At 42.6% G+C, this 13,929-nt stretch overlaps 1 protein-coding gene across 1 annotated transcript in view; it reads right to left on the bottom strand.

Annotated features, from left to right (window-relative positions):
• The window catches only part of ush2a (Usher syndrome 2A (autosomal recessive, mild)), a 152,944-nt gene extending 147,257 nt beyond the window's left edge, over positions 1-5,687 (bottom strand). The window contains 5 exon segments of the mRNA XM_019891922.1: positions 596-764; positions 2,377-2,604; positions 3,830-4,044; positions 5,030-5,440; positions 5,442-5,687. Of these exon segments, the coding sequence (XP_019747481.1) occupies positions 596-764; positions 2,377-2,604; positions 3,830-4,044; positions 5,030-5,440; positions 5,442-5,531 (1,113 nt within the window). The 5' untranslated portion in view covers positions 5,532-5,687.
• Between the last annotated feature and the right edge of the window lie 8,242 nt (positions 5,688-13,929).

Genomic DNA, 13,929 nt, shown 5'->3' with positions numbered 1-13,929 from the left:
ACTTCAGTTTTGAGTTTCCAATATAGCATCATACATAACATGAGTTTTCAGCAATTTTAATGTATTCCCCCAAACTAGTGTGACAATAGTACTGAATATATTCGACTACAAAGTGATGGTGACCGATATGAGGGGAAAAAAAAAAACCCCGATGGCGTTGCAAGGCACATTCATTATTTAACAGCAAAAGACAACTGGTCCTCTTGAAACCTTGACTTGGTCGGACCCAGACTGCGATTCACCATTAAAAAAAATGTCACAGCCAGGTAGTTGATAAGAATTAGGTCAACTCGTAATTCAAGAGCCAAACTCAACTCAGTGGCACATACAGTATTCATAAAGCTTGTGACTTTGCAAATAATATTATATCTTCATTCTCTCACATTTACTGTACTAAAAATGCTGTATACGTTAAATTAACTGCATTCCAAAACAACGCCACATTCTTTAAGTAAATATGGACAAAATTCCTGTATTTTTACCAAAACAAATCAACTGATATGGAAAGTCAAAAATTTTTTAAAAGGACAAAAAATGTATTCTCTTTGGATGAGTTTCTGAATGTCTCTGCGTGTGTGTGGGCATGTTCTGTTACCTGTAAAGTAATGTGTGTCCACTTTTCCATCACAAGTCGTCCCTCTGTTCTGAAGCTGATGGTCAGAGGAGTTGAACTTCTGGACTGAGTGTACTGCATCTTGACAACCCGTTCCGACAATGTCACTGAAAAGATTAACTGGTCCCTGGAGTTTTTCTCCAGTAGCATCCTGAGAAGGAAAAACAAAAATGCAATCAACAATCAGAAATAACACAGGGTTGAACATTCCAGTAGCGGGAGAAAGGCGGATCGCTAAAGAGGTTTCTCAGCATGAAGAGTTAAATCTAAAAACTCAAGTTGAGTTGGGCACCACTAGATGCAGTCTCTCATTTTGACATTTATACATGTAATATTAATATTTTACACGAGTGCTAGGTTTCTGGTGCTACGCGGGTTGCGGACTTGCAGGGGCAAACACCCTCCTCGTGTCATATTAACCACCATCAGTGACATTTTATGGGAAATCCTGGCTTTTATGAACCCAGGGACGCCCTCCATATAAATCACTGATGGATGAATGAGACAAGAGCATCTGGGTCGAACGTCTGCACGTCCATGTCTACGTAAGAGGCACAGGAAATAAAGTCAAAATTACTTTGTCAAAGGGATGTTTTGCTCCTTTTTAATCCCTGCTAAAAGACAGATCGATACACAAGTTGAGAAGTCAGGGCATTGGCAACTGCCAGCAGATGATGTTATACAGGTCATCATGTATTTGTCAAAACACCATAAAGTCACAGAAAGCATTTCCGTGCATGACGTACACTTCATGAAACCTCAGCACTTGTTCCAAAAGTGATGGCGCAAGACATTCAAAGCAACCAAAGATAAGCTATACATGTTTTCTAAATAAGATGTCTGAAAGCGTCTTATGCTATATTTCATATCAACTCTTTTAGGCATTGTAAAAACTCAAATTCGTAAGAACAGGTGGCTGGTTCTGTCCATTCAGATGAGTGGGAGGATTTGAAATCACAGCGATCGAGAGACAAAAAGGAGATGGACGAAAGTGAGGATAGAGACCTCTTTTCATCTGGATTCTTTGATGGCGGCCATGGCTGCGTCGACTACAAAAGACAGTCGGCTGAAGACAACATCAGAGAGCGAGAGAGGGAAAGCGAGAGAAAGCCAGGTACAGGTGTCATGTTCAGCAGGCCAATACAACTTGCCTGTCATCTGAATGTCCAGGGAGACAAGTTCACAAACAAAGACTCGGCACGAACCATGAGTGAGATATCTGCGTCGTTGTCCCCACTAGAAAATTTGAGTGTGCATAACAGTGACTTATGATAAGCTCCAATATAAAACACCAAGTGCTTCAACAATCAGCCTTCAGTGTCACTCTATTAAAAGGGGGCAGGTGAGGTTGCCCTTTACTGCATACGTGTGACTATTGTGCGCATGATTGAAAACCAATCTGAACTTTGCACCAACAACATTTAACGCAAGTAGGACATGATCATGAATCGCAGACCACAACGTCTGCAGGGTGACCGCAACAGACACAGCAATTACATCACTTTAAGTCTTACTTTAAAACATCCTCCTGCTTCAGACAAGTGCATTTATATCAAATGCAATCAATCAAAATTAGCTTTTTTTTTTAACCAGAAGCTAAGGTTTACAATGGATACAGAAAATGTATACTTCAGAGGCAAGTTCATATGCACCCTGCCCTTTGCCTCCCTCTCTCAATTTTGACATTGTAGTTCATTCAGATTTACGGTTTTAACATTTTCAACCACAGAAAACAACAAAACAAAAAAAGACAACAGACTCACATCTCTCCAAGAGAGCTTGGTTTAATCCATAAGGCCAGGGTGAGGGATCCTGAAGCTCCCAGCTTCTGAGAAGGGGGAGAGAGCAGACATGCCTGCTGGCCTTGAGGAAACATAATACTACTGGAAACAGCTGAATCTCCACTTGACATAGAGGTGGTCAAACTGTTGAACTCTGATGTCTGATGGATAGGACGGGTGTCTTTTGAGTCTTCAGTGATGCAAGCACCCCTGGTGAGAGGGGAAGAGGGTAAAATGGTGACTATTGTGCTATGAACAAAGTTAAATCCCTTGAAGTTGGTACATTGTGTTAAACATAAAAGCAGAATTTGTAAATCATGTTCAATTTATATATACCGGTAATTGAATAGACCACAAAGACAAGACATTTCTTGTTCAAGCTGATAAACTTTGTTATTTTTATGGCTACAACATGTTCCAAAAAGGATGGGGCAGGTGACAAAAAGACTGAAAGGAATGCTCATCAAACACTTGGAATATCCCAAAGGTGAACAGACTAACTGGAAACTGGTGGATGCCCTGTTTGGTTATAAAAGGAGCTGCCCTGAATTGCTCAGTCATTCACATGCACAGATGGGGTGAATAAGTGCCTGGAAAAAATAGTCCAACAGTTTTAGGACAATGTTCCTCGAGCTACAATTGCAAGAAATCTAGGGATTTCATCATCTATGTTCCACAATATCGTCAAATGGTTCAGAGAATCTGGAGAAATCACTGCATCTAAGTGGCAAGGCTGAAAACCAAGATTGAATGCCCGTGACCTTTGATCCCTCAGGCGGTACTGCCTCAAAAACTGACACCAATGTGTAAAGGATATGACCAAATGGGCTCAGGAATACTTCAGAAAACCAAGGTCAGTAAATACGGGTCGGCACTACATCCGCAAGTACAACTTAAAATTCTTCTCTGTAACGCAAAAGCCGTTTTTCTACAACACCCAGAAACTCAGCCAGCTTTTCTGGGCCCGAGCTCATCTAAGATGGACTAAAGCAATGTGGAAAAGTGCTCTGTGGTCTGATGAGTCCCCATTTTTAATTGTTTTTGAAAATTGTGGATGTTGTGTCCTCCAGGCCAAAGAGGAAAAGAACCACCCAAACTGTTCTGGACACAAAGTTCAAAAGCCAGCATCTGTGATGATATGAGGCTTTGTTAGTGCCATTAGCGTTGGTAACTCTCATATCTGTGAAGGTAACATTCATGCTGAAAGGTACATACAGGTTCAGAAGAAACGTGCTGCCTTCTAAGCACCGTCTTTTTCATGCCACTGCTTATTTCAGCAAGGCAATGTCAAACCACATCCTGCACGTGTTACAACAGCGTGGCGTCGTACTAGATTGGCCTGCCTGCAGTCCAGACCCGTCTTCCATTGAAAATATGTGGCGCACTATGAAGCATAAAATAGCACTTAGCGGTACCATCTTAAACATCTGATTACCTGTATGCAGGCAGCAGCAGTGGTGCATAAGGTGGCGTAGAGGACCTAAAGGGACACTCTTGGTCGCAAGAGGCCTGATGGCACATCAGAAGCTCAGCCTGTGAGGAAGCAGTCTGGCAGTAGAAGCTCCGATCCGGAACCCCACAGGTAGAACGAGCTGGAGAAGTGGACACGGGTTTGAAGGCAGCAATGTTCTCCATTGGCGGGAAATGTCCCTGTAATAACGACAGAGGATTGAACAAGTGTGACCGTTCCCATTTCATCTGGACCTAACGTACTTATTCTTAGCAGCAGTAAACCGACACTCTCGGATACAATAATGACAATCTCGTTGAGCAGCACACGATGTATATACAACTCATCCAAACCATTGCTCACATGCACTGAATATGTGTTGGAGAAGAACATGAAAACTAGAAATTATACAACAGCTGTACCAAGTGCTGCTTTCAGGAAAAGACATTTAAACGCAAATTGTGATATTTGTGAAAAACAGGATGTTTTGTTGAACGTCAATGACATTACTGAATATGAACTTCATAGAATACTCAAAGTTTTAAAACTGCAACTAGTACCGAAAAAAAAAAGGAATAACCAGGAAATACAAATACCTCATGTCCCCTAGTAATGGCTATTTTCTATTGCCAGAGGAAGTCACCATTGCTGTGTGGCATTATGGTATATTGTTTTTCTACACGTTCACTAGTAGAAAATTCCAACCTTCCATTTCTACGTTTTGATAGAGATGTCATAAGTTTCCAACTTGACAGCTTTCAGTCGGAATTAAATGTTGCCATAGGCCCTTCTGTGGATTTCATGTACACACTATGCTTACAAAGATTTTATCTAGGTACTATGGTTGCTCTCACATTCCAAAATCATGCATGTTAGGTTAATTGAAGACTCAAAATTGTCCGTATGTGTGAAAATAGGTGTCACTGGTTGTTTAGATGTGCCTTGCAATTAGCTAGCAACCAGTAAAGGTAAAATAGACAAGTACAAATCGGAGTCTTAAATAATCTGCCTCTGGCTGTGAAATGGCTCAGTGTCGAACTACCATTAAAAATGGTAAAATTTAGACAAGTTAAAGCATTGATGTCCACCCGCATGTGTTTATTGTAATACAACATAGGGATCCTGTATTTTTATTTTGTATATTAGAATGACATGATTGACAAATAAGCTTGAAGGTTTTCTTACCTGTGATGAAGCAGATTTTGGACACAGAACGATGAAGAGGACCCATATGCAGAAGAAAATAGGTTGCCACCTTATTACCAACATGAATTTATAGTCACTCTTAATATGTTCTTCTGTCTTGTTTTTCACAGGATATTCATGGATCCTGCTCTTGTTTTTGTGCTGTTGGAGTTCATTTTCTCTTGGTACTCCAATTAATGAAATCCTAGCAGCTTCTTCCTCAACTTTTCCAACTTCGCAGTTGCAGTCGATGCATAATTGATCTTGTCTTCCCAGTCTCTTACTCATTGTCGTGCTCCATGTTTTCTTCATTTGTAGCGTTCCGCTCTTTGCTGTTCTGCCATGTTGGTGGTCTCCTGTGACCCCAAAAGATGGTTGAATCTGAGGTTCTAAAATGGGAGATGTGACTTTATGGAACATTCCTGAGGCCAGTGGGATGTTCCAGAATTTGGAGATGCCTTGGAAGCCTCCCAACAGTTCTTGAATAAGTGATGACTGGCATGGTGTCATGGTGGCCGAGTTACACACCTTTTTTTTTTTTTTTTTGCCAATGCCCCCAAGGGTGAAGGTGCAAAGCTTAGGTTTCGGTTACACTGCCTGTGTCCCCCGCACACAGCGACCACAACCAAAGCCTTCGCATGATAGCTAGGATTTCACAACCTGTGGAAGGAGAGAGAGCGGCAGAGCGATATGGTTAGACCAAAATCCAAAATGAGACAAATCTGAGGCAAGTGAAATGCCATGCAGGCTATTCCCTGGCCAAAGCCAACACTATCATGTACAGCTTGATGGAGGCACGGCTCAACTGATACCGCTACATCAGTTTCCCCCCCTTTTCTTCATTCCCCATTGAATTAAACATGCCCTGTTTCCTCCTGGCATCTGGCCTCCAGGTTCTGATACAACTCAGCGGCTTTTTTTCGCATTGGTTTGCTGGAAATTGGGGCTTATGTCAAAATCTCTCTTCATTGCAATGCTTATCAGCTTCATGGCATGGTGTTATGGGGGCCGAGTTTCACACCTTTTTTTTTTTTTTTTTGCCAATGCCCCCAAGGGTGAAGGTGCAAAGCTTAGGTTTCGGTTACACTGCCTGTGTCCCCCGCACACAGCGACCACAACCAAAGCCTTCGCATGATAGCTAGGATTTCACAACCTGTGGAAGGAGAGAGAGCGGCAGAGCGATATGGTTAGACCAAAATCCAAAATGAGACAAATCTGAGGCAAGTGAAATGCCATGCAGGCTATTCCCTGGCCAAAGCCAACACTATCATGTACAGCTTGATGGAGGCACGGCTCAACTGATACCGCTACATCAGTTTCCCCCCCTTTTCTTCATTCCCCATTGAATTAAACATGCCCTGTTTCCTCCTGGCATCTGGCCTCCAGGTTCTGATACAACTCAGCGGCTTTTTTTCGCATTGGTTTGCTGGAAATTGGGGCTTATGTCAAAATCTCTCTTCATTGCAATGCTTATCAGCTACAATTTCACATTTTGACACACGCACACACACACAAAGGGAGGCCAGCGGAGCAGTCAGGCTCAAGTGTTGAATTATTTGGACCCGCTCACAATAATGTGCCTTAGAGAGGATGGACACAGTGTATCTAATAACGGTCGCTTTCTGTTGCGGTGTGCGGTCACAAATTTGTCACAAATAAGCAAAAGCAGGGTACCGTTCGTGGCTCACCTGTTGCTGTTGACTCCCGCTGCACAATTCGTTCACAAGTTGTTTTTAAACCATAGAAATCCGACTTGTTGATTTGACGTAGTTCGGGCAATTTAGCTAACACCAGGTGCAGTCATAAACACCTGTCACACGATCAGACAGGGAAAACAATAGTCCTTTATTCGACTCGCAATATATCGTTCCTTTGGCTCAACTTCTGGTTTTATGAAGGAAAAATAAATCCCGCAAGACAATGTAGAAGTTATCTGGGTTCGCCTCCTCCTCCTCCTCCTCGTCGTCTCTTACGGAGCAATCTCATTCACAACAAGCGAGACACACGCGGACGCTCCAAAGTAGATTAGCAGCAGCCAGCCGCCATCTGGTCAGTGGCGCAACAAGTCGCGCTCATTTCAAAGTAACCAAGACGTCACTTTGCACTACTCCGACACGAATAACTGTAGCGGTTGGAAGAAGACAACTCGAAACGAACAACAGCCGCACGTTTAATATATTCAGTCATGTTCTGACGGTACACCGCCACCTGTGTAGGTTGAAGCTGTCACTTAAGTGGCTCTCTCAAGTTGGAGGGGACGCCGTTACGTAGCAACGGAGATTATTACTAATCACCGGAACCGAGACCATGAGTTATGTCACAGATTAAAACTATGGACCTTTTCTTTTCACCGTCACGTCACATGTACTTCCGAGTAGTCATTTGACCACTGCAGAGTGAGTGACAAAACAGGGTTATTTTGAATGATGATTTACATCAGCTGCTGATCTATATCATTGTTCAAGGTAGCACCAGGTAGCCCCCCCAAGTGCAACATGAGTAGCCAGTTCAAGGGCCAGTTCAAAACATACCTCATCGGTGATGAGACATTGTGATTTCCGAGAAATGTTGGAGGAGTGTTTCATGTGAATGTTGGCCTGAACCTACCTTGTTAAACCGTCCATTTTCTACCGCTTATCCGGGGTCGGTAGCTTTTGGAGGGAAGTCGAGGCTTCCTTCTCCCCAGCCACTTCTGCCAGCTCTCTCCAGGGATCCAAAGGCTTTCCCAGCCCAGATGGGAGAAACAGTCTCTCCAGCGTGTCCTGGGTCGTCCCTGGGGCCTCCTGCCGGTGGGACATGTCTGGAACACCTCACCAGAGAGGCGTCCAGGAGGCATCCTAATCAGATGCCCGAGCCACCTCATCTGGTTACTCTCAACGTGGCTGAGAAATGGGTCAACTCTGAGACTCCCTCGGATGTCCGCTTTATCCTCACAAGGGTCGCGGGGCGTGCTGGAGCCTATCTTAGCTGTCTTCGGGCAGTAGGTGTGGGACACCCTGAACCAGTTGCCAGTCAATCGCAGGGAACACAGAGACGAACAACCATCCGTGCTGACACTCATACCTAGGGACACTTTAGACTCAAAGAGAAAAGTTTTACATTTACATCCAGCCCAGATTGTAAACCTGGCGCTATCAGACAGCAGTGGCTTCATTTGGGGGAGGGGCCACAACAGCACCCGGCGCTGCTCATTGAGAACAACGTGCTTTCACCACAGACTCCAAAAGTCTCCAATAACACCAGAAAAAGTCGCTAGATTGTCACTAGTCATTTTTGTTTGCTCGAGAGGGTCTGAATACTCACTAAATATAACGTCAAAGTCGCTAATTTGGCAACACAGACTTCCTGAAATGTCATTAAAAAAATAATTTAAAAAATATATATATTTTTTCTCCATACACATCTCAGTCCATGGTCCCTGCTTTAGAGTCTTCAATCAGCCTGCCATGCATGTTTTTGGAATGTGGGAGGAAACGGGAGTACCCGGAGAAAACCCACGCAGGCACGGGGAGAACATGCAAACTCCACACAGGGAGGCCGGAGCTGGAATTGCACCTTATGTAAACATTCATAGGAAAAAAAAAATGACATTCACACAAATATTTTTGCCACACTAACAAGTTTTGTTATCATACTAATCACGTTTGAACAGCTGCAATTTGCTTTGGTTGAACAAAGGCATTCTAACTAGGTTTTAATTAAGTGTTCCTAATGACCTTAAGCAGATTAGAGGTTCGCCTTCTAATCAATACCAGGCAGAGAAGAGGAAAGAGAGGGGAGCAGGAAAGGAAGGAGGTGACTAGGGGCTGGGGAAGAGAGAAAAGGGGTGGAGGAAAAAAGGGAGGGAAAAGCAGATGGGGGAGGAGGGACGAGGAAGTTCGGGGTGAGTGAAAATTGATTGATGGTGGAAGGAAAAATGGAAGGTGAGTGCAAGAGACAGGCTGAACCACACTACACATTTGATCTGAAATATTAGCTAAAAGCAATTATGAGAAATATAATTAGAGAAATCAATATCCTAGATATGAAGAATGGTAGACCATTGGATGGATGGATGACTGGATGGAAGGAAAAGTGCTACATGGGTGAATATAAGGCTTAGTTGGAGGGATGGATCAAGGATGGATGAATGGATGAAAGTGTTGGTCGTTTAAATGATGATGAACAGCCAGCTCTTTGAATATGAATTTATGGATGGATGGATGGAGGGGTGATAAACTTTCTCTCAGATGCAAGAATAATTGGTACAAAAATGGACAGATGGGTATTGATGGAGGCCTAAAAGCAAACATGCTGGTTGGATGAATGGATGCCTGTGGAATGGATGTTTTCAGCGGCAGACTAATGGGTGAATGGATGAAAAAGAAGATGCATGGATGGCACTTCAAGATATCTCTTGGTTTCCTCACAAGACATTTTGAGAGAATGTATCCTCTCATCGTACTTTGCCGCATTAATTTATTCAGCCAGACGCATTCAATTCCAGAGAAGTGCTATCTCACAAACCGGATTAAAACTGGAAGAGGAGCACCCAATTAATAATGTCTCATTTTCTAAATTACTTATGTATGACTTACATTTGATTAAATTGTGTTTGCTGGTCTAATAACATTAAGCGGAATATGGTAATGTGCAGCAGCAAATGTATTGTTTCTCTGAATCTACACAGCACCATGGATATGTGGAGCCATCTTTGTCTTCATAGCTGATTAGGACATATCCAGACAGTAGCTGTATACACACACACACACACACACATATATATAATTTTGTAGGCTGTATTTAAATTGCATGCACATTAAATTTCATATTTTATCATTCTGTCGCATTCTGATGACAAAGAAGACAGTTCTTGTTAGTCTCGTGACGCTAGATCTGTCGAAATCTTTTTTGCGTGTTTAGCTGTGCTCAAATGTTTCTGGAATATTTTCATTCAACAATGAGGGTCCTCATCACTCCACCTTGAAGATAAACCAGACTACCCGGTCCTCTTGGAAGATTATCACAAGGGAGTCTTTTCGGGTCTTCATGGAATGGCAAATCTGGAAATTAGTAGTGGGAAGTGAATGCAAGTCCATTTTGTGCAACGTAGTGGGATTGAAGTAAGATAAAGGGTTTGGCTGAGTCCTACATTTACTTTAAGGTAAAAAAAAAACCAGTGTCCAACCTCTTCTCAATTACTGTGTAGGTACTGATATGCCTCAGAGCTTTTGAGATTGCTCATCGCCTCACCGTCTGAAGCGACAAAATTCAGAAAATAGCAAAACATGGGACTGTACATTGTCGCCGGCCATTTTTTGATATCATCCTCCCTACCCGACTACACTACCAGGAAGCAGGACTGAAATGTTTTCTCTTTTAAGCTGCACCGAGTAGTGTTCGCACATTGTTTAATTCTGTAACTGTCGCTGAAAGTGGATTTGTATAACCGGCTATCATGTAAACAAAATGTCGGTTCCAGTTCATACCGGAGGTGACGGCCATAATTCAGGCCTCGGAAGATGGATACCCTCCAACTTCTGTTGTCTTTAAACCTTTCAAACCTGACATCTATTATTTTCCCACTAACACCATTCATTCATTGCTCCATTCTACCGGCCCCTTACCATGCCCTCAATCCCTCACAATTTTCTAAATGTGCTCCCATCTGTGGCCCTGTTTTATTCATCGTTTTCTTGACATAAATGAATATATTCTAATCCATGTTTATCATTCATATACCTAAACTCTAAATGAAATGCACCAGAAACTAGATATAAAAACAATTTGGCTTTTCCTGGGCTTTCATACCCTCAAGTCACACTGTCCATATTGTGTGTGCACACTGTGTGCCCCTTATTGGGGCTGGGGCCAGTGGCGCCCTCAGGGCTGTGCCGTCCAATCCCCTCCATGCTGCGTGTCTATAGGATTGAATTAACCTCCTGCCTCTCTCGACGACGCACATGCGCATAATCATCCTTTCTCCTCACACACGTGCTCGCTCACACACACACACACACACACACACATACACACACACACACACACACACACACACACACCTTATTATGCTAGTTACCTTTTCCCTGTCAAGACTGGTATTTCAGAGCCGATTTTACAATTAGTGTTGTTTACATCACCGGTAAACTGTGAACAGTTTTGATATGGTATTTCCGATTGCATGTTTTCACTCGAGTCAAGTTCTTCTCAAGTAAATCAAGCTTGTTTTCTCAGACAGTGAATATTGTGTAATATGTTTTATATTCAAAATCTTTTCATATTATCACTTCTTAAAATAATGGCCTAAGTGGTATTTTGAAGAAAAATATATATTTTGCCTCGAAGATCTCCTCAGGGCGGTCACCTTTGCTAAAATTGGCTACATTCTTAGGTGAACAGATCATTCAATTCTCCCCCCTCCATTGAGGGTATTAATTAATAAAATCAGTATTTGGTTGGGTTATTCAGGTATTCTGAAAAAGAAAAAAAATGACTTGATGGTTATCCTTTGAGCATAAATGCTTAAATCATTTTTTAAAACAGTTTAGATCCCCCCCCCCCACACACACACACACATAACAAATTCAACAAACAAGAAGACCTTTATGGATTGTCATGACCTGGATATACAGTTTTTAATTCCTATTTGGGACGCTAAATTGAATGAATTAGGCAATTACTCTATAGGTAGGCCAATTATATACATAGAATGCGGTCTTCCCTGACAACACACAAAAGGAACAACCTTGTGACCCATGTTTGTTTCTTAAAACAATAACAGCAAAAATAATAATCATCATCATCATCATCATCTTCATCATAATCATAATAATAATAGAGATGATGGTGTAGTGGTACACTCGCCTGACTTGTGTGCGGGCAGAGTGGGATCGATTCTCACTCAGTGACCGTATGGATGTGTGTGTGAATGGTCGTTCGTTTCTGTATGTGCCCTGCGACTGACTGGCGACTAGTTCAGGTGGTAGTCCGCCTTTCTCCCAAAGTCAGCTGAAATAGGCTCCAGCAACTCCCCGTGAATCTGTTCAGGATAAGCGGTGTTGAATATGGATGGATGGGTACTACTACTAATAATAATAATAATAATAATAATAACAACATGTGAAACCCAATGTGATCCCTGCACTTGTTAGATGTTCCATATACTGGAGGCAACTAACCCGGTAAAGTCTCTGCTGTTATGTTTGGTGTTGGAATTTTAATAGCATTTGTGCCATCTCCAGTCAGCTCTAATTGATTCATTGAGTAAAAGTGGTGGTTGCATATCAAACGCTCTGGCTATCTCTGGGCCGCTTGCAGGGGATTTAAAGTGCCACTAATTCACTGGCCAGTGACACGTCAGACTATTTATTAAAGTACACTAACTTAATGAATGGCCCATAGAATGGAGAGTTAAAACATTTAGTGTCCTTCGAGAGAGATCAAGCGCAATAGACACACAAGCTGGGTGCGCGGGGAGATGGAGGGTGGTAAAGAGGGAGGAGTGCGTGAGAATAAATGGTCCATCGTATAGAGTTAAGACGTTAAAAGTGCAAATAGACATCTGACCCTCTTATAGCTTGCAAATGCAGTTGAGATACGCAGCCACCAATGCCACTTTACACCCCGGGAGATGGAGGGAAGGGGAGGCTGGAATGGGAAAAGGATAGGGAATGGTGGGAAATGGAGTGATGTGAAAGAGAAAAGGGGGGCTGTCATTGGAAATGCGAGTGGATGGAGACAGAAGCGAGCAAAGATAATTTATAGCGATGATGAATAGAATAGATCCGAGTGAACAGGAAGTGTCAAAAAAACTGATAAAAGAAGAGAGCAAAGAGCGCATCAATCATGGGAGGTTTGCGCAAACGTGTGGACATTAATTGCAAGATAGCATGTAAGCTAATGGAGGGAGGGTGTGGCTGACCATACATCACGAGGGGATCTGCAAGTACATTCAAAATAATACCACTCAGCAGAGCGCAGACCTGAGCAGTACTATAAATATGAATGTTCACGAAAACTGCGGTGGAAAAGCTTCTCCTCCAGTAGATGGCAGTAATGAGCATTACATAATGGCAGTCAAAACAATTGAAAGGGAAGACTGGTTTATGGTCTGTGAGATCAGAACCAATTTGGGATGGTTTCTTCTCCCCATGTCACACTCCTCTGGAAAAACGTATATAATTTCTCTTTGAGATAACAAATGACACGTGTGAAAAAATAAAATGAAGATGACATAAAAGAGCGAGTTTCCCATTTTTAAACATTTTAGATTAGACCATGTTTAATTATGGCACCGTGTTCAATGTGTATGACACGACAGCATTGCAACTGCAAAACGGTAGAAAATCGCCATGTTTTGGTTCTTGAACACGTAGCAATTCTTGGGAGGGAAATCTACACCCTCACTTGTGTGCTCAGATAAACTGTATTTCCTTTGTTTCGGTGTTCATATTTGTACTGTGCAAATCAATCTTTATCCAAGTGTGTGTGCCAAGGGTGTGTGCGTGTGTCTGTGTGTGTGTGTGTATGGGAGTGTCAGGGGGGCTAAGTGTTGTGAAAGGCCATTACCACCATCAGGCCATGTCACTCGGCCTGTGAAACCCATGGGAACTACCCAACTGATACACGGTGAAACACACACACACACACACACACACACACACACACACACACACACACACACACACACACACACACACACACACACACACGCAGACTCGCTGAGAGGTTACACTCGTGCCACTGGTGCAAAGTTGCACATTAACACTTTTTCATGCCTCATACAAAGATGGTTGCTACCCTGAGGGACTGGCGGAGGGTGAGGGGAACACCTTTTTTTTTTTTTTTTATGTGCTTCATGCATTATACATAAAATGCTCCTAATTTCAAAACAATGGTGAGGTTGATACATGAGTATCATC

The sequence above is a fragment of the Hippocampus comes genome, unplaced genomic scaffold (genome assembly GCF_001891065.2).
Source record: "Hippocampus comes isolate QL1 unplaced genomic scaffold, H_comes_QL1_v1.1 scaffold275, whole genome shotgun sequence".
Classification (NCBI taxonomy): domain Eukaryota; kingdom Metazoa; phylum Chordata; class Actinopteri; order Syngnathiformes; family Syngnathidae; genus Hippocampus; species Hippocampus comes.
This window is presented reverse-complemented; position numbering and strand designations above follow the sequence as displayed.